Raw genomic sequence first — 25,185 nt, 5'->3', positions numbered from 1 at the left:
TAAATTGTACCACTGTGGCTTGTTTTACTCCTGACTGTTTTATTATCCCAAACACATAATTTAAAATGCTGAGTGAATATTGAAACCAAGAGAAACATGTTGAATTAGAAAGATATCTTGACAATTTGGCAAGCCAAAGTGAAAGTAATGTTTGTAAGATGTACAAATAGAAAGAAACCCAGTGGGATCCAAAGGGGACGGATCAATGAATAACATATATCAAGTGCAGCTTGATTATTTATTTGAAACCCTTCTTGATGTTTTAAATATGTATTCTGCTGTTTAAGAGGAACAGATAACACTGAGGTGATATAAAATTCTCATGACCACTTGTGCACAGAATCATTTTTAACTTGAATTTACATTATGCCCTGCTCTTCTTGGGAAGTTTTAAATGAAGTTTTATGTGTGGATTCCTGTATTTTGGGCAGAGGTTTTTCTTATTACCTGCTCCTTTCTTAACTGACGGTGCTAGGAACTGAACCACAAAGCACTTTAATGACTTTTCCTTGGTGATTACTGCCTTTCATTTTCCTTGGCAGAAAGCCCTGTTCTAAGGTAGTGGATGCTGGCCATATTTCTTTTCACTGGCTTGAATGCCAGTGTTGAAGGTATCCATTAATTCTGTATAATTTCTTAACCATTGGGGTGTTCAGACAGTTTTAAAAAATGATATGTATATGGCACAAACAAACACCAGTGTCTAGACAGATTTTATCAGCGATCATTTTTAAATTGTCTGAACACTCCAATGGTTAAAAAATATATACATACATACACATATATGTACACACACACACACATATACATAACTATATTAGTAAACTCTTTTCTTTTGTTTTCATCAGGTGGATGTACACTGAAAAACAAATCTGCCCAGTCTCTGGAATTCTGTGCTAAACTACTTGGTTTGGATGAGGATGATCTCCGTGTGAGTTTAACCACCAGAGTCATGCTGACAACAGCAGGGGGCACCAAAGGGACGGTTATCAAGTAAGTTGAAAGAGAGCAAGCAGATCTTTCTTGCTGTCCTCGCTAGGTTTGCTATGACTTTTGCAGCTAAAGTTGCAAGTATCAACTCTTAAAATATCTTCTTTGAGCTGTTTTGGAATTATTGAGAATGTAAAAGGAGGGCAAGGGCACCCCCCCACCCCTCTCCTGTTTGTGCCGTAAGGTAAATTGGTGTTGATTTCTTAGAATAATATAATATCTGTCACCGTGTAAAATGTTTCGTTTCATCCCAGCGCGTGAGGGGAAAATGTATTTTGCATAATAACAATAAGGATTTCTTTTTTACCTGTTAATACTAAGCTGTCAAGTATTAGTAGAAGTGAAAATGCCTTACGATGGAGCTCAGCTCAGCTTGAATCCATATCTATGTTGCAATAATAGTTTAAAGGCAAAAAACAAATGTGAACTTTATGTTAGGAGTAGAGTCTGCATGGCGCCTAGGAGTGTTTTGGCAAATAATTTGTAAACATGCAAATAACCTACAGAACTATCCTGCTGTCATGCTTCCTGAATGGTGAGCCACTCTTAATGGACCACAGGGTCCATTATCTTATCAGAGTGATAATTTTGTGATAGAATCTTTTATTTCCTTAAGCATACCAAATTTGGCTGATGGTCTTCTGGTGCATCTTCCAGATTTTGTTTTGTGTTTTATCTTCATGTTCTACTTTATTACCTCTTGCTTCAAAACAATCGCATTTGTATTTCCCATAACTAACTATCTCACTCTAGCTTTTGTTTGTATAATTAAAGATTTTAAAAAAGAAAATTAAAAACTAATACAAACTAATGTAAAGTAAGAGAAAGAAAAGAAAGAAATCAAAGGAAATTAAAGGAAAAACAGAAAAAAGGAAAGAAAAGGGGAAGAAGGAAGTAGTTGAAGGCTACACAAAACCAGTGGACTGCCCCTGTGTCATGTAGAGGACCAAAATGGGATCCAGATTTACAAAACCAGATTCTCATTGTGAGAAAATGTTGAGAAGGAAGAGGGGCTGCAAGAAGGAGAAAGAATTATCTTGTGTCTATTTCACTCATAGAAACATCTTACAGAATTCCGCACATAATGAGGAAGAAATAAGTCTGTAGAAAGATCCTAATATTGACAGAATGTATATTTACCATGTTTCCCCGAAATATGCCCCCCAAAATAAGCACCAGGTTTTATTTTGAGAGGATGTCTTACTCACTTACCTTAGGACCATCATAGCCAGGCCTCCCATGCCCCAACACTTGTTGCATAGCTGCTTGACTTCCCCGGCTGGACACCCCGTGGCTCGTGGTGCCTCTGCTGCCACACACGGCAGGAGGCTGCATGAGATGTTGCGCCAGTGCCACCACTCGCCTCTTCCACATGGCTTCCTGCCACGAGAGCAGCACTGGTGATATGTGCCACATGGCCTGCCACCAGGGTGGGATCCAACCAGTGTAACTACCGGTTTGGTGATTTTACTTTTTGTGCACACATGCATGCTTCACGCGTGCGCGTGCCTGAACATCATTGTCAGCTAGCTGCCTGGACAGCTGAGCAGCATTGCGTGTGAGTGCACAGCGGTTGAACAAACTCTTTTTTCCTGTTTTTTCAACCGCAGCTGTGTCACACAAAGCAGCTGCGGTTGAAAAACCAAGAAATAAAGGTCAGGTAAGAGCCCGGGCAGGCCAAAACAGCAGCAGACATAGAACCAGTTCTACAGAGGTAGACAGAACCAGTAGAATCCCACCCCTGCCTGCCACAAGTGGCGGCACTGGTGCGGTGCACCATGTGGCCTCCTGCCACGAGTGGCGGCACTCGGGTGGGATTCAAAATTTTAACAACTGGTTCTGTGGGTGTAGCTTAGTTGGTGGGCATGGCTTGGTGGTCATGTGACTGGGTGGGCATGGCTTGGTGGTCATGTTATTGGCTGGGCATGGCCAATTCAATATCACTCACATCGAGGCCTGGCCTCTCGTGACTGTGGGCATGCTGCAACAATCATAAGTGTGAAAAATAGTCATAAGTCACTTTTTTCAGTGCCATTGTAACTTTGAATGGTCACTCCACACAAAGTACAAGCAAAAGAGGGAAAGAAAACTCCAGAGAGGTTCCTGAGATAGCAAGTCTAGTCCTGCCAAGAATGTAAAAAGGGTTAACAGAGAGGCAGTTTCTGTAAGCAACACCAGAATGTTTCCTTCCTGCCTTCCTTACAGGATTAGGCCAGTAATTTCTTCTAACAACCGGTTCTCCGAACTGCTTAGAATGTTAACAACCGGTTCTAGCAAATGGCTGTGAACTGGTAGAATCCCACTCCTGGCGGCACTGGCACAATGCGCCTTGTGGCATGCGGCCGCAGAAGTCAGACAATGGTGCAACAGGTTTTTAGGTCATGGGAGCCTGGCTATGGTGGTCCTAAGGCAGGGGTTCCCAACCCTAGCTTGAGTTTTATGTATGCGCCTCACCCCACCTCTTACAACCAGATGGTGGGACAGAGTGGGCAGGGTCTTAGAGTTTATTTTTGGGATATTTTCAGGGAAACACAGTAGCTTTGACTGAGAATCAGGAGTGAATGTACCTCCCCAATACTGCATTCTTTTAGTAATGATCCCTGTTAGAAGTGTCCCTATTTCTTGATAAATGTTCCATGTATATCTTTAGCGACCAATCTTTGTTAACAAACCTGTAAAAGTGACTTCCAAGGCCTAGGACAAACAACTGTAAGTCACATGAGACTTGAAATTCTAGACCTAGAAAACCTAGAACTGTGCTGCCTTCAGTCCGATCTAAGTATAGTATATAAAATCATACATTGCAATGTCCTACCTGTCAATGAATACTTCAGCTTCAACCATAACAATACAAGAACAAACAATAGATACAAACTCAAGGTTAATCGCACCAAACTTGATTGCACGAAATATGACTTCAGCAGCAGAGTGGTCAGTGTCTGGAATACTGTACCTGATTCTGTGGTTTCTTCCCCAAACCCCAAAAACTTTAACCTTAGACTGTCTACTATTGACCTCACCCCTTTCCTAAGAGTTCTGTAGGGGGCGTGCATAAGCACCCTAATGTGCCTACCGTTCCTGTCGTATTGTTTCTTTTATTTTTCTTATATGTATCCATGTATTCATAACTATGTTTTTACTTATACCTATTATTTTATAAGCAATTGACAAATCAGGTAAAATAAATAAACATGAGTAGGCCTTGCTTTCTCTAAATTGCACCTCCCATAATGGGAACTCCATACTTATACTTTATTATTCATGTCAGTAAACACAAAACAGAAATTTCTGTTATATTTATTTCATGCTATGATTCTTTTATTTTGCTCTTTTCAAAACAGCCCACAGTTTAAAACCTTTTAAGGTTGGAAACAATGGTACTGAAACTTGAGTTAGACTGAATTGAACCTAGTCTTGCAGTTTCACACTGCTAAACATTTTAAGGTTCCCAAGGTTGCCATTGAGAACAGTGGTTATTTTTCTGTAAACAGTGTACAAACAGTTAATTGAATGGTTGCATTCACTTTCTAGTTTGTAATTTTCATACAGCAGGTATCTATAGTTGCTCCTTAACTACATGTATCTGTAAAACTTCTGCTTTTTAGCTACTTAAATATTTATTTTGTTTTAAATTTTATCTACTATTTAATGTAAAATTAAAGTGAGTCAAATGCCTTATTTAAAAGATTGACCATTGACATGAACTTTGAGGATTACACTGCTGAGCTTTTAAAAGCTCCAGGAGTATAGAAAAGAACCTTCCCTCTATTTTTAAGTTAAGATTCTGTCAATGCCTATTACCATAAGATAAATCAAGAGATTATGCATTAAAGCTACTTGTACTCTAATGAAATGCAGTGGTAGCCATTTTTTTTTTTTAGTAATGAGAGCTTTCACTTCCTTGACCTTTTTTTTTCAGTAATAGGAAGGGAGCATTGGGTCCATCCTATCATGTTGCTATTTCATAATAAGAAGTAAATTCTCTTTAATTACATTTCATCAAGTTAGAGAAGATAGGCTGCCTTTGCCTATTAATGCTGGCAGTTGCCTTACAAGCCTTCTACCCTTCCTCTCTGCACTGACCCACAGAACAGCACACCCAAGATTGACTGCAGCTTTCCTCAGACTGATGTGTCAGTGCCTCAGTTTAAATAGGATTGTGATTTTCAGTAAGGAGGGCTTAAGGTGACTGAAACAGTTCAGGCTGCCATCCTGAAAGGAGGGAAGGGCAGTGAAAACAAGTTACTGGATTCTTTTACTATTGACTTAAGGCAGGGATCAGCAATCTGCGGCTCTGGAATCCCATGTGGCCCTTTCACCCCTCTGCTGTTGCTCCCTGATGCTGGTTGGCTCCACAATTGATAGGGCTTTCGGTTAGGACAGGTAGAGGAAAAAGGATGCCACGCTAGGAGGAGACTCTATGGTGGGGGAACCGGACTTCTGGTTGGCTCCACAATGGAATGGGGGGGGGGGGGGTTTCCGATAAGGACCTTTACGGCTCTTTGAGTGTTTAAGGTTGCCGATCTCTGGTTTAGGGCAGTGCTTCCCAAATCTGAGTACATTACCCAAAATTGGGTAAAAGTGGTTTTTCTTTGGTTAATGCTATGTGAACCCATTACCTAATTACAGCAGGGATATTTAAGTTGATTTGTTTTACCTACATTTGGGTATAAAGGACTTTTTGATAAGCGGTTTTGAGTAATGAAGGGTGAAGTTAGGGGAGCACTGTTTTAGAACATAAAACTAAGGCTGAACCAAATGTGCACTCACCTAATTGTATTCTTTCCTCATGGTTAAGGTTTCAGGGATATTGACCCTTTTTTCTATTCCGCTCTTGCACAGAAGAAGAAAGTAAGCATAGCACAGATTGGCGCTTCTTTCATTTTAGGAAGCAGCAATGCCTTTTCTGAACCTTTTGTAACCCTAATTGCCTGTGTTTGGGGTGTTACCTTTTCTTCTCAGAGATCCTGCTTGCCATAGTAGATAGTGACTTTAGCACATGACCCCAGTGAGGTTAATTCAGAAAGAAGCAGTATTATCCGAATAGGCACTGATTTAAACTAATTTGACCTCATAGGCATGGTCAAACGGTCAAACCTTAATTGCTATACATAAGTAGTCCATGACTTACCCCCACAGTTGGGAACAGAACATCCCTCACAAAACAAGATGGTTGTTGATTGAGTTACACCCAATTTTACAACTTTTTTTTTTTGCTGCAGTTGATAAATGAATCACTGTGTCTGTTAAGTGAGTCACATGGTTGTTAAGCAAAGCTGGCTTCCCCCCATCGATTTTGCTCATTGGCAGTTGACTTTTAAAAAAAACAAGTGGTACTGAAAATTAAATAAATAAATGACCTTGAAAATAAGTGGCAATTTTAAATAAATGGCTTGAATGTGATGATTGATGATTGATTGTCCTGGCATCACGTGATCACCATTTGCGACTTTCTGAGTCAACTGCCAAGCAGCCAGATTTCGATCATGTAACTGTAGGGCCACTGCAATGATCATAAGTGTGAGGACTGGTGGTAAGTCACTTTTTCCAGTACCATTGTAACTTCAAATGGCCTCTAAACAAATGGTCATAAGTGGACAACGTACTGTAATGTTTTCATCAAAAACAATATAAGTTTGAAAGCAATGAGTGTGGGCTCAGCAGCCTGTTAGAACTGGAAATACAAATGAACTGATCTCCAGCAGCAATCTTTTATGGGTCTCCTGGAAGCATTCTGGAGGCCTTTCAAGGTGCTCTTGGATATATTATCTAGGAAATATTTACCTCAGTCCTCAACGAAACTCTTTTGGGGACAGTGTATCTTTCCAGCTTTTTCTTCCTACTCTTTTAAGTTGCTCCTCTGGATTCAGTGTTTCAGCACGAACGTTTCAACCTCTTTTTCATGTCGTTCCAGTATTGCTGGTTCCATCTTTTTCTCTCTGTGCAACTTTTACCTCATCTGTCAGATGTGAACTGAAATCCTTGTGAAATTAGCCATCCCAAAATTTTTGTTTTGTTAATGATGTCTTAATGTCAATGCTATTGCTATTGCAATGCTAGCATTCAATGCTATTGAATCCATATGATTTATTTTAAAGACTTTTTCTTTTAAAAGCCACATTTCATCTTATATAATTGATTTCAGAAGAATGGATTTTTTTAAAAAAAAAGTGGCATTGAATTTTTTTTTTAAAAAGTCCCTGAAAATAAATGGCATTTTTAAATAAAATACTATTTCAATATTGCAGACAAAGAAGCAAAATCAGCATTGCAGAAGAAAATCAGTATCATTATTACTGAAAAAGTGCTAATGCTAGGAGATATAGCAGTGACTAACACATTTTCTGCCATTTTTAGTTTTTCATAAAAAAGAATGAATTTATTTGATTTAGTTTTTCCTCATTTCCAGGGAAGCTAGAAATAAAATGAGCAACTTTAAAAAAAGAGAAAGAAAAAAAATCACCATGTTTCTTCCCTCTGAGTGGCCTTGATAAGATGTATATACAGTCACTCACTCAAACACACACACACACACACACAGAGGGAGGGAGGGAGGGAGAGAGAGAGGGAGGGGGAGGAAGGGAGAGAGAGAAGGAGGCAGAGAGGGAGGGGGAGGGAGGGAGGAGGGAGAGAGAGAGAGAGACTGGATATATGAGAAAGTACTATTTATATAAGCTTGTAGCCCGGTTCTTGTAGTGATAGCCATACTTTTCCATAAGTCTTCTGCAACTGCTGAACAGAATAACAGAGTTGGAAGAGACCTTGGAGGTCTTTCTAGTCCAACCCCCTGCTCAGGCAGGAAACCCTATATCATTTCAGACAAATAGTTGTCCAATCTCTTCTTAAAAACTTCCAGTATTGGAGTATCCACAAGTCATTCAGGATGGTGTGAACATGCAAGACCAGTGTGGCATTGGTACTTTACATAAGCCCAGCTTGGTCATAAAACCAGAAGATCTCTATGTTTTATGGACTCCTCCTATGTTCAATACTCTGAATCTAGCTGGACTAATTTTGATACTCTCTGGCATGTGTTTTATGGAAATGCATCCAAATTCCATTATGTAGGATTTGGCCTGAACTGATTTAAACATCAGAATGAATTAGACCGATTTTCCAAATTGATTAGGACACTCAATTCGATCTGATTTGCATACCTTTAATATGTTACCCTGAGCATCTAGCATGCTTCCAGTTGTATGACTGTGGTTATGCTCTAGTGAAGAATTTGGTATCTTTTAGTCTGTTTTCTTATTATATAACTTCATCAGGAACTTAGTTGACTAATATTATGTCAATTTTGCTGCTCTCTGCCATATTGCTTTGTTAGACACCAACCTAAGAAACCTTATCAAATTCTGTAAGAAGCTAATTTCTTGTGGTGTTTAGGAGGAAGTTTGTCATCTGCCAAAGCTTTTATTGCTGGAATCCCATGTGGTTATATTTAATGCTGTTTCTATTAAATATTAGTTTATTTAAATTTTGACCATATTATTGTAATCTCCCTTGTTGTCCCCACAAATATGGAACAAATTGCTAGTAATTATAATACTTTATTTTCTCTCCAGGGTTCCATTAAAAGTAGAACAAGCAAATAATGCACGTGATGCTTTGGCAAAAACTGTCTATAGCCACCTCTTTGACCATGTGGTCAACAGGGTAAATCAGTGTTTCCCATTTGAGACGTCATCTTTTTTCATTGGTGTTCTGGATATTGCAGGTTTTGGTGAGTGTTTTAACTATTCAGACTGTGTGCTTTTTTTTTTTTTTTATTGTGGCTTACAACAAGAAATCCTGGACATGGAATGACAAAATTTGAGAGCCAATTGTATGTAGCAATTAAAATATTAGTGCTGGATTAGAAATCAGAAGACTGTGAGTTCTCCTCCTCCCTTCGGCATCTGTGTGACTTTGGGCCTATCCTTCTCTCTCAGCCCTGCCATCTACACAGGCTTGAAGTTGTGGTGGCAATATGACAGAGGAACATTATGTACAATATCTTGAGATCTATAAATAATAGTGGGGTACTAATCTAATAATAATAAAAATAATAATGATTTGTCCAAAAATGATTTGGCTTAAAATGTGAGTCTGATGTGCACCCCATAGCCAGCCAAATACCTCATCAGTTTGCAAATGCCTGGATATTTTAGAGATCTTTTCTTAGGCCCACTTTATTTTTTTTATCTGTTCTAAAAGGAGTGCACTTGAGAAAAACATTGTGACCAAATAGGCACCTCAGTTCTCTCAATGTCTGCAGCCAACAGCCTCCTGCTAATTATACACAGTTACCAGTGGCTGGGAAATTAATGGGCTTCTTTCTGCTATTGGTTGACCACTGTGAAAGCAGACTGTTGAACTAGATGGGCAAGGAGTGTGATCCACCAGGGCAGTGCTTATGTACATACACTTATTTTTGTTTTGTTGTATGTTGCTTATTGTTTGGACATTTTAAGCCTTATAGAATTTCAAGATATCAGCCAATATCTCTAATAAAGAATCCATTAATTCATGCTTGTCATTAAGGCTCCCCCCACAGCAATATGAAAATGGGGGAAAGTTACTCTTTTCATTTAATTCAGTGAATTCTAGCTGCACATATTTTCATGTTTGCTAGAGAGAGATTTCTAGTATCTCTCCTCATTTCCTAGTATTTTTCCTCACTTCCTAGTATCCTCAAATCTCTTATTTCCGCAATTCCCAGCATTACCAGCTGACAGGATGCAATTCACCCTATGAAGTAGTAGCAGCTACTACTGTGTAGAGCAGATGCCAGCTGATTTCAGACTTGCAAAAGCTTTTTTTTTTTAAAAAAAATTGAAACGTACCAGATTGCTAAACAGAGGTAATTTTTTCAGACAAAAATCCACTCCAGGTTACCCAAAGCTCTCTTTGCTCCAAAGTAATCGTTGTGATATAATAAAATCAGAATCAGAATAGATCTAGAAGAGACCTTGGAGTTCTTCTAATCCAACTCCCTGCTCAAGCAGGTGATCCTATACCATTTCAGACAAGTGACTGTCCAGTCTCGCACCCACAACATCTGAAGGCAAGCTGTTCCATTGATTAATTGTCCTCCCTTAGGAAGTTTCTCTTTAATTCCAGGTTGCTTCTCTCCATGATTAGTTTCCATCCATTGTCTCTTGTCCTGCTCTCAGGTGCTTTGGAGAATAAATTAACCCCCTCTTCTTTGTGGCAGCCTCTCAAACACTGGAATACTGCTATCATGTTCCCCATAGAGAGTTGCTATTATTTAAACTACTGGCAGAAATTTTTCTTGACTTGCAGCAAATCAAGAGATCTACTGGTGCCTTTTGATCTGTCCACCTTGGTGTAGAAAGCCTGATTGTGCTACAATGGACCATGTGATGATACCTCTAAAGCTGTTCACCATTTTGTTTTGCAGAATACTTTGAACACAACAGCTTTGAACAGTTTTGCATTAATTACTGTAATGAGAAGCTACAGCAATTCTTTAATGAAAGGATCCTTAAAGAGGTAATGTAGAACATGCCAAGCTATCAGGAGGTTCAGGAAAGAAATCAGATATGCTGCTTTATTTATGTGTTGATTTTTCTCTTAATCTTGGTCAGCTTTATATATTACCTACAGCAATGTCAGGAGCTATTTCACTGAATGTTACAAAACTCAGTCATCTCCAAAATAATCCCACATGGCATGCTGCTCTATCCAGGACTTGACACTAAAACATACGCTGTGTCTTGTGACATTCACAACTTAACTTGACTTTTCAGCTAGGCACAACATTCATAAGTCCAGGTTAGCTAGAGTAGAATTTTTGTTGTGGACAAAGACACACCACAATTGACTTTTCCCTGGTAACGAGAAGGTGAAAGTGACTTATAGCCATGGGATTAAAACTCCTGGCTTCTTCCTTCCCTAATTTATGGATACTTGGCAGAGCATAATATCCTGGGTGGCTTTGAAACAAGTAGCTGTCATGTTTTTACATAATGGTCATCTTCAGCCTGGAAATCATTGATTCTGGTTTCGATTTTTTATAGCACAGTTCTTGCAGCATTCTTTTTCTTCTTACTTGGTGACTTGAAAACTCTTATGTGAACACTTGTCAAAGATTTATGTCTAAATCGGTGTCATTACTATCCAGTGGCATTTAGAGCACATGTGGAATGCTTGCAAAGTCCTTAAAAACTTGAAAGTGACAATATATTAGTACACACTACAACAAGGAATGCTATGTTGTTATACCATTAACACTGAAAAAGATCAACTTTATTCATATCTGGCAATTAGATAAAGGCAATTCATGATCCCTAATCTTCAGAAAAAAATAAACATGCCAGACAGGAATATTGATGGCTTCAGAAAAATATGAAGCTTTTTCTTTAAGAAGCTTGAGGGTTTTTTCCTAAATAAGTTTGTTGATTTTCAAAAACATAAGATTAAAAAATAAGCAAATGAAAAAAATCTAAAGAAAAAAGATACGGAAAAGAAAAAGCGCTCAGAAAAAGACAAGATAAAGATACCAAAAGAAAAAATAAGAAAAATGTGGTAAGAATGATTTTAGATCATTTCTTTCTTTGGTACAGATATGGAGATACACACACACATACACACACACACACACACAAACACAGACACAGACACACACACACACACACACACACACACGAAGCTTGAGTTTTTCAAAACAAGTTTCAGCTATTTCATTTTTGGAGTTTTATGTTCCCAAAGTCAAATTGCTTACCCCACTAAAATACCTCATTAAAGCTTCAGAATGACAAGTTCTGTTTGAGTGGGATTAGCTTCATTGGGAATAAGTCACATTGAGTCAGAAGAATAGCAGTGCCATTAATGGAATCTGACATCTCAGGCATGGGTGCTTAACCCCATTGTGGGTGGTATGATCAGACAGGCTATTACAATTCTGTTTCTTTTACAGGAACAAGAACTTTATCAAAAAGAAGGTTTAGGTGTTAATGAAGTACATTATGTGGATAACCAGGACTGTATAGGTATGTAAGTTGCGTACTGGGATAATGTTTATATGCAAAAGCTCTATTGATTATGGCTTCTGTTAAAACTATGCAGAACTACCATATTTTTCAGTGTATAAGACGCACTTCCCCTCCCCCCAAAGTGGGTGAAATGTCTGTGTGTCTTATACAGTGAGTGTTGCTGAAACTCCTCCCACCCGCCGGCCCCCACACTTCGGCCTCTGCCTCTCAGAAATTTGCCTCCTTGCAGCAAACAGTAAGCAGCCTGGTCAGCTTCGGCACAGCCTGATTTAATACGAGCAGCTGATTGTTGGTTGGATCTGCCTCCTGACGATCAGCTGTTTTAGACTGCAGGGATTGCCATCACCTATTGCTGCCTCTGTGTGCCCCATTTTCAGCCTCCACATCCCACTTTCGGCATCCGTGCACTCCATTTTCTGTCTCCACATGCCCTGTTTTCAGCCCATTCCAGGAGACGTGGATCAAATACAGAAATCTGTAAGACTGCTGGCCCTGTGCCAGAAAGTGCTTTATATATGGCCACCAACATCTTGAATGCCTTCTGGAAGTACACTCAGACTCTTGGAATTAATACTTGGCTTTTCCCTGGACCAAGGAGTTTAGTGAGTCCATTGTTCTGGATATGGTGGATGTGATTATGTATATTGCCCCAGGCACAATGTGTAAGGGGGAGAGGTAAATTATACTTTATTATTACCGTATATTCTCGAGTATAAGCCAAGTTTTTCAGCACATTTTTTGTACCGAAAAAATCCCCCTCGGCTTATACTCGAGTGACAGATTCCCCTCTGAAAAAAAAAATGGTGTGGAGCTCCAGAGCTGGGCAGCTGCTTTCCTGCTTCCGTGTTTCCTTTGCAACTTGAGAGAGAGAGAGAGAGAGAGAGAGATCATAAGAAGGACTCTTGCTTTTTTCGCCAGCCCCGGGCACTGGGGGCTTGCAAGGGAGAGAGTGACTCCTACCTCCCACTGTCATCATCATCTTTTGGGTTAGTGAATCAATTAAACCTTTGATGATAGTGAGATCGTTTCCCAAATTTCCCTTAAATCAGGGAAGAAATCAGAAACAAACCTTTGGACTGAGAATAAGCCTGTTCCTATGATGCCATTTTTGTTCACTGCAGTGTGAAAAGTGTGAAAAAACACACTTCTTTTTCTTCATCTTGTTCCCTATTTATTGGTCTCTTTCAAAGAGGAAATTGTGAACATCAAACTTACTCTCAACTGTCCTAGTGAAAGTTTTAATTAGATAATAATTCCCTCCCCGTGGCATTTTTTAATGCCAAGACTGAATGAAGTTAACTTGTAATTGAGTATTTATGCCATGTTAATTCATGCCATCTTGACACTAATGAAAGCAACATGCCTTTTTAGTTATATTTCATAGAAGTCTACTATTACTTCAGTGCTGTTACCATTATCACTGGGGCTGCTAAAACCTGAAGAAAATTAAAAAGTTGAAATGTGAAGTTTGCAACTTTTAGTTCTTAACTAAAACCTGGGTTGAGCCTTATCCTGGTTTATTTTCTGATTTGGATCATTACATCTAAATGAAACTTATTATTGATACCATATTGGTTTTGTTGACTCTCTTTTCCAGAGCTAGTTTACTGTTTTTCTTTGAAATAAATAGTCAAAAACATTTAACCTACTGATGCCTCAATTAATGTAATTTTATTGGTATCTATTTTTATTTTTGAAATTTACAAGTAGCTGCTGCATTTCCCACCCTAGGCTTATAATCGAGTCAATAAGTTTTCCCAGTTTTTTTGTGGTAAAATTAGGTGCCTCGGCTTATATTCGGGTCAACTTATACTCGAGTATATACGGTAATTTAAATTAAACTGTTGTTTATCCTATAATAATAAGTCAAGAACCTTCTTGATGATCAACATGGATATATTTCTTGTTTACTTTTGTTCTAGTATATTCATAAAATGTTTATACAAAGCATTTCTGTATTTGATTTTACCATAATTTTTGTTCTTTTAATGCATATTTGTAAGCACCTTTACATAACAGTAGAAACATGGTTATTAAATCGTAACAGTATATTAGTGTGGTTGAGAATTTTGTTTAAACTGCAGCCACTCCAATAACTTGCTATCATTCACATTTTAAATAATTTGATTTTAAATAGTCATACTGCATCTCTCTTGTGAGGCTGAGATTTCTGTGGGATATAGAAAGTATAGAAAGTATAACATTAATAGGATACAAGCAAGTATTCTCTTATTTGGTTAAGTTAGTTTTTTATCATTGCATATTATTTATGAAATAGCCTATGGTTTTTACCATTCAAACAGATTTGATTGAAGGAAAATTGATAGGAATCCTTGATATTTTGGATGAAGAAAATCGTCTTCCACAGCCAAGTGATCAACATTTTGCTTCAGTGATTCATCAGAAACAAAAACAACATTTCAGGCTATCGGTAGGATTATTTTTTTAATTTAGATTTGTTGTTTCCCCAGATGAATCAGCTTATATAAACAATTGTTTGCCTGAGATTGGCTTGTTTCCTTATTGCATTCAATCAGTTTCCCTTTAACTCAGATACACACATTCAAAGGATCACATGTGAATCCAGAAAAAGGCTGTGCTTTCTTTAAGGAGGTAAAGATAAGTGCAACGAGTGCATTCACACAAAAGCAAATACTGGTTTCAAAACCAGATGGCTATCATTCATCAACAGAGAGGATGACTGTGGTAGGGAGACAGTGAAAGAGGAAAGTCAGTTCAGTTTGGCAAAGTCCCTGAAATAAAGATTTTTGCGAGATCTTGATAACCATACTACTCTAGTTATGAAATTACTTGCTTTGTGCCATTCCCTGTTACAGTCCCTAAAATAAAATTTGTGAGGAGTTCTTTAGACATCTTTCTACCATGTGGTACAAGAGTTTGATGCCAATGATGTTGTGGTAAAGTCTAGGTTGGCATATTTCAATCATATTTCAAGAGTAACACCATAGTTTAGATCAGTATTTTTTTTTCTTGACCTCTTTATGATGTGTAGACTTCAACTCCTGGAGTTATCAAGTTTGAAAAACATTGGTTTAGGTATTGGATTAGGACTGGTAATAACCACACAGAAATCCACTTTCAATAAAGAAAGCACCATAAGGGATAAAACAAAGAGGAATCCTTCAATCTTGACTCCCTGGAAAAAAGAAGAAATACAATTTGGAACCTGTATGGCATTCTTTCCAGTGAGAAATATTTAGGTTATAACTTTTCTCTGTATGTCTATAGGAAAACATGCTGGAACATTTAGTCATGTAGTGGTTAGAGAAGGAGGAGTTTGAGGTTCAAGTCCACCCTTGCTGGATGACTTTTATCTAGCCGTTCTCTCTCAGTCTAGTCTAACTCACAGGGCTATTGTTAAAATGAAGGGAGAATGCCAGGCAAGCTGTCCTGAATTGCCAGACAAAAAAGCAGGGTAGAAATCCATTGCATCAGTAATAAATAAATCTTTATTTGAAAAGGCTGGGACCAAGCATTGGTCCTACATCTTTATGTCTAAAAATGTCATCATTGAATACAAACTGAAAAATCCACTGTGGATTAGATGAAATTACAGATTTTTTGAAAAGTGACTAGATATGATCCTTCAGTATTCTTGTATCCCTACCTCCAAGAAAATGACAGGAAACAGCAATTGTGATGGCGATATAGTTATCATTATTTGTCCCATTCAAAGATGGTGCTTTGTAGGGTTGCTTTCAAAAGATTCACCAGAAGTTGTAGGTAGTCTAAAATGCAAACTGGTGACTTGGGTAGATTGCTGTATAATTGATTTTGAACTAATTCTAATTTCTAAATTCAGTTAAATTACTGATCTTTTTAATGCTTAGAGCCTAAACTGCCAGAGATCAGGTTATTAGAAGATCTGCCTTGTTCCACATACCTGATCTGTTTGTTAAGATGTACTTTAAATGCTCTTAAGATTTCTTTCCCTTTTTATGTATTCAAGCTAGTGTGATTTAACAATATTAACTAAGAGCCAATTGAGACCGTTTTAACCAGTATATTGCAATGGGATGACCTTGCTGCTGGATTTTCTTCACAATAAAATTTTCTTTAAGTCTTCTTGGTGTTTGTTGTGAGTTCTTGCAGCATTTGTTTTACATCTGTATATATCTTAAATTATATTTCTTTCGCTCCTCAGATACCCAGGAAGTCTAAATTGGCTGTTCATCGAAATATTCGTGATGATGAGGGATTTATCATCAGACATTTTGCAGGAGCAGTTTGCTATGAGACGGTAAATTAATGCTGTTGCTCATTCTTTAATTTTTTTAAAGCAAAGTGCTGATCAATGATTTGTTATTTTTATGGATATTCTACATTTGTTTTAATATAAATTAAATTCTTTCTGTACAACGAGCATTTAGTATTACAGAACAGTTAGTGCCCATAAAATATGTAGTGATTATATACTGAAGGACAATCAGGAGATCCCTCTGGAAATTAATTCACTAATAAATAGGTCAGCTAAAAGCATAGATTTTTTAAAGGGAACTCATGCTTGCTTTCTCAAGGCAAAAAGAAAGTGAATAATGTGAGTCTGGAAGCCTTCCAGAAATGCACGGCCATCACTATAAGAGCTCCTGTTTCTTACACATTTCAGTCTCTGCTCAGGAACACAGAGATAACCTAATTGTACCCTATGACTTTCATTAAGTGTTGTACCTTATGATTCTTGATGAATGTATCTTTTCTTTTATGTATACTGAGAGGATTTACACCAAGACAAATTCCTTGTGTGTCCAATCACACTTGGCCAATAAAGAATTCTATTCTATTCTATTCTATTCTGTTCTGTTCTGTTCTATTCTATTCTATTCTATTCTATTCTATTCTATTCTATTCTATTCTATTCTATTCTATTCTATTCTATTCTATGAACCATCCTTTCTCTAAGTAATAACACTACAGGTAGTCCTTGACTTAGCAGCCACTTGTTTACTGACTGTTTGAAGTTACAAACAGAACTGAAAAAAGTGACTGTTTTTCACACAACTGTTTGCAGTATTCCCATGGTCATGTGATCAAAATTTGGATGTTTGGCAACTAGCAAGTATTTGTGATAGTTGCAGTGTCCTGCGGTCATGCGATCACTTTGTGTGATCCTTCTGACAAGCAAAGTCCATGAGAAAGCCAGATTCACTCAACAGCCATGTTACTAACTTTACAACTGCAGTGAGTCACTTAACAACTGTGGCAAGAATGGTCGTAATATGAGGCAAAACTCATCTAACAACTATCTTGCTTAACAACAGAGATGTTATTATGATCATACATCGAAGACGACCTGTATGTGTGAGAGTGATAGCAAATAGTTTTTTCTTTGGTTTATTATAATAACTCACCAGAAATTAAAAAATAATACACTGCTCAAAAAAAATAAAGGGAGCACTTAAACAACACAATGTAACTCCAGGTCAATCACACTTCTGTGAAATCAAACTGTCCACTTAGGTAGCAACACTGATTGACAATCAATTTCACATGCTGTTGTCCAAATGGAATAGACAACAGGTGGAAAGCATAGGCAGGTAGCAAGACATCCCCAATAAAGGAGTGGTTCTGCAGGTGGTGACCACAGACCACTTCTCAGTTCCTACGCTTTCTGGCTGATGGTTTGGTCACTTTTGAATGCTGATGGTGCTTTCACTCTAGTGGTAGCATGAGATGGAGTCTACAACCCACACAAGTGGCTCAGGTAGTGCAGCTCATCCAAGATGGCACATCAGTGCGAGCTGTGGCAAGAAGGTTTGCTGTGTCTGTCAGCATGGAGGTGCTACCAGGAGACAGGCCAGTACATTAGGAGACATAGAGGAGGTCGTAGGAGGGCAACAACCCAGCATCAGGACCACTACCTCCGCTTTTGTGCAAGGAGGGACAGGAGGACCACTGCCAGAGCCCTGCAAAATGACCTCCAGTGGGCCACAAATGTGCATGTGGTTGCTCAAATGGTCAGAAACAGACTCCATGAGGGTGGTATGAGGGCCCGACGTCCACAGGTGGGGGTTGTGTTTACAGGCCAACACCGTGCAGGATGTTTGGCATTTGCCAGAGAACACCAAGATTGGCAAATTCGCCACTGGTGCCCTGTGCTCTTCACAGATGAAAGCAGGTTCACACTGAGCACATGTGACAGATGTGACAGGGTCTGGAGACGCTGTGGAGAACATTTTGCTGCCTGCAACATCCTCCAGCATGACCGATTTGGTAGTGGGTCAGTAGTGGTGTGGGGTGGCATTCTTTAGGGGGCCGCACAGCCCTCCATATGCTCGCCAGAGGTAGCCTGACTGCCATTAGCGAGATGAGATCCTCAGACCCCTTTTGAGACCATATGCTGGTGCGGTTGGCCCTGGGTTTCTCCTAATGCAAGACAATGCTAGACCTCATGTGGCTGGAGTGTGTCAGCAGTTCCTGCAAGAGGAAGGCATTGATGCTGTGGACTGGCCCGCCCATTCCCCGGACCTGAATCCAATTGAGCACATCTGGGACATCATGTCTCGCTCCATTCACCAACGCCACATTGCACCACAGACTGTCCAGGAGTTGGGGGATGCTTTAGCCCAGGTGTGGGAGGAGATCCCTCAGGAGACCACCCGCCACCTCATCAGTGCCCAGGTGTTGTAGGGAGGTCATACAGGCACGTGGAGGCCACACACACTACTGAGCCTCATTTTGACTTGTTTTAAGGACATTACATCAAAGTTGGATCAGCCTGTAGTGTTTTTTTCCACTTTAATTTTGAGTGTAACTCCAAATCCAGACCTCCATGGGTTGCTAAATTTGATTTCCATTGATAATTTTTGTGTGATTTTGTTGTCAGCACATTCAACAATGTAATGAACAATGTATTTAATAAGAATATTTCATTCATTCAAATCTAGGATGTCTTATTTTTGTGTTCCCTTTATTTTTTTGAGCAGTGTAGTTAACTTTAGCTGGTAGTCACAGAGTTTTTATTATCAAGGCAATACATTTGCTCATAATGAACAATGCCATTTCAATATATAATCATTTTAGGAACAGTAACATTTTGGAGAAGAATACTTGAAAATATTGTAGGAGTAGAACCAAGTTAATCTATTGTAACTAAAAAAAATAAAAAAAGAATCAAGCAGCTCCTTTGAAAAATAACAGATTTTATTGTAAGGCTTAAGCTTTTGTGAGTGGCAGCTCACTTCATCAGATGCAGAGATTGGCTGACAGATGTAAGGTTTAAATTGGTGACACAGAGAAAAAAGGAAAGCAAGACAGTGTGTTTATACAGATGCAAGTTATGCAACAGTGCTGTTGCTATTAAAAGTGCCTTACCAATTAACAATTGTATTAAAATCCGATAGGATTTTATTTAATTGTGTTAAAATCCTATATGATTTTTAAGGCCTTCTGACATTGTCCGAAACCTGTTGATGCTTAGGAGTCTTCCATGAAGTGATAGTATTGATGTTTATTTGTCTCAAAACTGCTTTCCATACTGAAAAAAAAAATTGCAGAGGTTTTACAGCATTGCTTTTAGAGAGAGTGGGTTGCTGACAATTTTTTTCATATGTGCTTGCTTTAATTCCTATATGTATGATCTACAGGGAGCTTGGATCTGTATGCTCTCCTGAGTGACTTAAATGCTTCTGATTTTCCTCAGACCCAGTTTGTGGAGAAAAACAACGATGCTTTGCATATGTCTCTGGAGTCCCTTATATGTGAATCCAAAGATAAATTTATCCGACTACTTTTTGAGTCCAACACTAACAACAATAAGGATACTAAGCAAAAAGCAGGAAAACTAAGTTTTATCAGCGTGGGAAACAAATTCAAGGTATGGTCGTTTGATAAGACTTGCCGTAATAGTCCTATAAAGGAATCCACAGATGATAGTGAATTCAGTTTCATTCCACGATCCTTTGTAGCATCTGGAGATCTCTTCTTTATAGTAGGAAAAATGTTAATGCTTTAACATTTTCGACAGACTCTACAGATTTGGGGAGCCTTGGCTTTTTGGAAACATTTCAGCTGTTATTAGACTACCTTGCTGGATCAATTTGTAAAGTCCTAGATAGTTCCCCAAATAGTTATTTTATGTATGCCTACCATCATTCTTCAATCATCTTTTATGACTAATGAACAAAAGAAATTGTTTCAACATTATCTTTTGTAATAATGTTCTCTCATATTTCCGGTGTGTCTTTTTGGATTTTCCTATTGTCCCCTTACTTATTTTTCCATGCAGCTCATGGGATGTTAAAATTCTTCTTGGAAATTTTAAATAAAAAATTCAATTCAAATCAAATTTTCCTCTGGTTTAAATCCAGCACACTTAGAAACAACAGGATAGAGTAGCAAAACACCAACCTATCTATATATAACCTAACAATTAAGATATACAATAATTAAATTAAGAATACTAATGATGCTCTTAATTTTTATGCTATAGAAATCATGATCCACCATGTTGTAAAAGCAAAATTTTCAAACAATATATCTAACATAAATTTTTTATAAACCAAAACAAAATCTTCATAAACATCTGTCCAGCCTTTAGTTGCTCGTAAGGAAGGGAAACTCAAAGGTGCTTTTTTTCAAAACACAAGTGTACTTTCTTGGTTGTTTTGAAATTGTTTTGCTTCTCATCCAGAACTGAAGAAGCTTCTTAGATGAGAAGTGAAATGTTTTCAAGGGGGAAAACCCAATAAAGTCCACTTGCCTTTTGAAAAAAAAAAGCACCTTTGGGACAACCATGACCTTAATGATTGAGAATCTCCATAGACATTTAAGGAACCATAAATCTGAATTAAATTCAGAGTGTACCTGAGTGATTGATTTAGACCACCTGTACCATCTGTGCATAAGCAGTGCTATAGGCATTTTAGCAGACAAATAGCAGGCGGTTAGCACATGATTTGTACTTCTTAAGAGGTTGCTATGACTATGCTACATGTTTCAGAGAAATGAGCAATCCTCAAGGACTCTGTTAATAAATACCTCAGCAGTAGAATCACACAAATTACAGGGACTGTGGAGAACAATTGTTTTGCCAAAGCCAAATGGAATATGTTCAGTTCAAAACTTTTTCCCTCTCGCTATACTGTTAACAATGTGTACTTTTGAAGTGGCCCTGATTAACTTGCAGGGGTTGTTCCATTTCAATAGTGAACGCTGTCTGTGAAAGCGAAACATGACCAATTTTTCTAATGCAGTGAGAAGGAAAAAGAAAAACACTCTGCTTTTAAGGGAAAACAAATCTCAGGGCACCCGGAATTTGTTTCTTTCTTTTTCCTAAGTAACTAAAGAGTCTGATATTTTTCTAGTTTTTGTTCCTTTGTTATGCACTGTAAATCTGGCTTCTGACTGACTCCTATTCTTGATATATTAAACCAGTGCTTCCCAAACATTTTCCTTCAGTACCCAAAACAGCTTATCAGAAAGTCTTTTTTAGGTAAAACATTTCAAGTCACTTTAAATGTCCCTATTGTGATTGGTTAATGGGTTTGTGTGTCATTACCAACAGAAAAACCACTTTGACCCAATTTTGGGTAATTTACTCAGGTTTGGAAGCATTCTGTGAAGCCCTCTCTAGTTCCCCCCCGCCTTTTTTTTCCTGTCAAACAGTTTTTATGTTATGGGGTCCTTAATGCTCTCTGAGGTTGATTATTTTCTTGCAGTCATTTCATTACTCAGTTGGGTAACATCTTCAATACACTGATAATATGACGTGGTTGGGTAATGAAATGTCTACAAGGAAACAACCATCCTGAGAGAGAATCACAGACCCCACAGTTAAACCTTGAGCTACAAATATTTCCTTCTATTAAAATTTAGGTTAGTTAGCTCAAAATGGCTGGGGAAGAGCTATGCAAAGATTCAGAGGAAAAGCAGGCAAAAGCCAAGCAAAGATTGAAGGGAAATTGACCACTCTGTGGACTCCTTAATGTTAATAAGATAAAGATTTATTTTCCGGCTGGTCAATTCTGCTTGGTGAGAATGAGAAAATGTTTCTATTCTAGAGCAGGATTCTGATTTTCTTCCAAGGGTAATAATTATGTATTTATTACCATAAATAATGTTTCTTTTGTCTTTCTGTCATGTTCTCTTTGGAATAAATTTTAAAATTTGTTGACAGTTTGACCTAGTGGTTTAAGGCATCAGACTAGAAACTAGGAAACTCTGAGTTCTAGTCCTCCCTTAGGCTGAGTGACCTTGGGCCAGTCACTCTCTCTCATCCCAAGCCACCTCACAGGTTTGTTGTTATGGAGGAAATAGGAGGAGGAAAAAGTATTAGATATATTTACCACCTTTAGTTATTTATAAAAACAATAATGGTGGGATAAAAAAATGGGCCAGTCTCTTGCATCTCATATACACAATGCCTTCCATCAGATCACTGTGCCCTATTCAGTGAACACTAAAGGCAAAATATGGATATGCCAGATGCTGCAGATGTGCAGACAACTGGATTTGTGAATTTCTAGCCAAATAGACCAGTGGTGAATATGCATTCATGAACAGGTGATTCTTATGGATAAAAGTGGGTTAAAACCTATGTGGATATTTAGTGGTGGTGCAGTGGTTAGAATACAATATTGCAGGCTAATTGTGCCGACTGCCAGCAGGTTGATTCTTACTGACTCCGGGTTGACTCAGTCTTCCATCCAGGGATGGGATTCAAATTTTTTAACAACTGGTTCTGTGGGTGTGGCTTAGTTGGTGGGCATGGCTTGGTGGTCATGTGACTGGCTGGGCATGGCCAACTCAATATCACTTACATCGAGGCATGCATCTCCTCACCTGGCCTCTCATGACTGTGGGGATGCTGCAACAGTCGTAAGTGTGAAAAATGGTCATAAGTCACTTTTTTCAGTGCCATTGTAACTTTGTATGGTCACTCCACACAAGCAAAGTACCACCAAAGGAGAGGAAAAAACTCCAGAGAAGTTCCTGAGACAGGAAGTCTAGTCCTGCCAAGAATGTAAAAAGGGTTAACAGAGAGGCAGTTTCTGTAAGCAACACCAGAATGTTTCCTTCCTGCCTTCCTTACAGGATTAGGCCAGTAATTTCTTCTAACAACCGGTTCTCCGAACTGCTTAGAATGTTAACAACCGGTTCTAGAAAATAGGTACAAATCTGTAGAATCCCACCCCTGCTTCCATCCTTCCGAGGTCGGTAAAAATGAAGACCTAAATTGTTGGGGGTAATATGCTGGCTTTGTAAAACACTGTGAAGTGGTATATAACTCTTAAGTGCTATTGTTATTGCTATGTTTCCTGCATCAATCCAGTACAGCTGGGAGGAAGGAACAATTCATAACATTTTCATTACTGCACTCCTCTATCTCCTTAATTTTCTTACCTGGCCCTTCTGACTCTAGGTGGGAAAGAGAGCTGCCAGACAAGCACAATGTAATATAGCACAATGGAATGTAATATAAAACATTTAAAACAGAGGCCATTGGATTGTATCAAATAATACATTCCTGCTGGTTATTCCACCTGTCCTTTGAGAAAGAAATACATTGGTTTATTCCATTTTTTGTACAAGTGATTTGATTTTTGTTGTAGGCATTGTTCCTTAATTTTGTTCAGTCTGTTGTTATTTTTTGTTAAAGTTTTCATTTATTTATTGGGTTTTCTTAGTTCGAGGCAGCAGGATTGTAAGCCAGCGGACTCTTTATTTCAAATGGCAAAACTTAACCTAGCAAAACAAAACTAATTAATTAAATAACCCAACATAACAACCCTGTCAGAGGAGCCAGTTCAGAATCATTTACTAACTTGAGATGGAATATCTGTTTCTCAGGTGAATGGATAGGGTTTCAACATGAGCTCAAAATAAGCAAATAAGTAATGCTCTTTTGTTACATACAAGGATTGTAGCCAGTGAGTACTATGGCAACAGCTCTAGTTTCCAAAAGCAAGAGAGAAATATTTTAAGTGTACTGACTTTAAAAGTTTAATGAGAGTGGTTGGTATATGATATCGCTTCTTTTCTCCTATATGCAGTTCACTCTCTCCTTGATTCTTTACAAACAGGTGTTAATTTTGGTTGATTATTATTGTAACACTTAACAAGGTGTTAAGATGAGTTATGTGCAATTAAAATAAACATCCCCTCCTAATATTTTTATAAGTGATAAATATATTTTGTCCTAGGAACCAAGAGATTCTTTTATGTACAATCTGGTGAACTCTAGAAAAATTAATTCCCTTTACCTCTCGGTGTGAAAAGATGTAGATCTCTTTGCGGCTAGAGGTGTTCAACCAAGAATTAGAAGTGCAGCAATTGACATAGTTGAAGCTGTTGAGGCCCAGCATACAACTTTGCCTTTGCACTTCATTCCAGCAACAGTTGATATTAAGCAAAGAGCCAGTGATGAGAGATGAATGCTGATAATGATGAACCCTCCCCTGTGTTTTGTTTGTGCTTGTCTACTTTGACACAGATGGTTTTCTTTTACAGACTCAGCTAAACCTGCTTCTGGAAAAGCTTCGTAGCACTGTAAGTAAATAGTCATGGAAAATCGGTACAAGGTCTCATCTATTTTTATATTTTTGCACTAGATCTCTTAATAAAATAAACCCTAGATTTGTTGTACTAATGCAAGGATGGAGATCTGTTAAAGCCAGGGCATCAGTTAAATTTGTACAGAATTTTACACATGAGCATTTTGCATATTTGACTTTTTTTATTCAGGGAACAGATGGGAACTGTCACCGCCAGCATATTTAGCTTTAAGAGTAATCTTGGCTAAATCCATGTATTATGGGAACCCTTTATTATTTTACAGGTATAGAGTCATGTAGTCAATTCATCCGTGATTCTGCATTACACCGAAGAATAAGGGAAACATGCTTGCAGGAAACTGTCTAATATATATAAATAAGAACTAGAGAGAGATTGGAGCCCTTTGGGGTCAGTAGTTTACTTGTACTCCTTAACATAAACAATTGATATATATAAATCAGGGGTCTTCAAACTTGGCAAGTTTAAGACTTGTGGACTTCAACTCTCAGAATTCCTGAGCTAAGATGACTAGAAGAGGAATTATGCGAGTTGAAGTCCACAAGTCTTAAAGATGTCAAGTTTGAAGACCCCTGATATAAATTGTTAGCAAGTAAATGTTAGATGAAGAATTAAAAACTTGCAGTTGGAAGATGACCTATAACCCGGCAACTCTTCTTTGCAA

At 38.2% G+C, this 25,185-nt stretch overlaps 1 protein-coding gene across 4 annotated transcripts in view; it reads left to right on the top strand.

Moving 5' to 3' along the window:
• The window catches only part of MYO6 (myosin VI), a 114,980-nt gene that overhangs the window by 61,255 nt on the left and 28,540 nt on the right, over positions 1–25,185 (top strand). For all 4 annotated transcript variants that reach the window (XM_026695131.2, XM_026695130.2, XM_026695129.2 and 1 more), the window contains exons 12-19: positions 849–993; positions 8,559–8,716; positions 10,397–10,488; positions 11,915–11,987; positions 14,294–14,421; positions 16,156–16,251; positions 19,651–19,824; positions 24,459–24,497. In XM_026695131.2, the coding sequence (XP_026550916.1) occupies positions 849–993; positions 8,559–8,716; positions 10,397–10,488; positions 11,915–11,987; positions 14,294–14,421; positions 16,156–16,251; positions 19,651–19,824; positions 24,459–24,497 (905 nt within the window). The remainder of the gene's footprint in view (positions 1–848; positions 994–8,558; positions 8,717–10,396; positions 10,489–11,914; positions 11,988–14,293; positions 14,422–16,155; positions 16,252–19,650; positions 19,825–24,458; positions 24,498–25,185) is intronic.

The sequence above is a fragment of the Pseudonaja textilis genome, chromosome 1 (assembly GCF_049901715.1).
Source record: "Pseudonaja textilis isolate UNSWEBS1 chromosome 1, rPseTex1.2, whole genome shotgun sequence".
Taxonomy (NCBI): Eukaryota; Metazoa; Chordata; class Lepidosauria; order Squamata; family Elapidae; genus Pseudonaja; species Pseudonaja textilis.
This window is presented reverse-complemented; position numbering and strand designations above follow the sequence as displayed.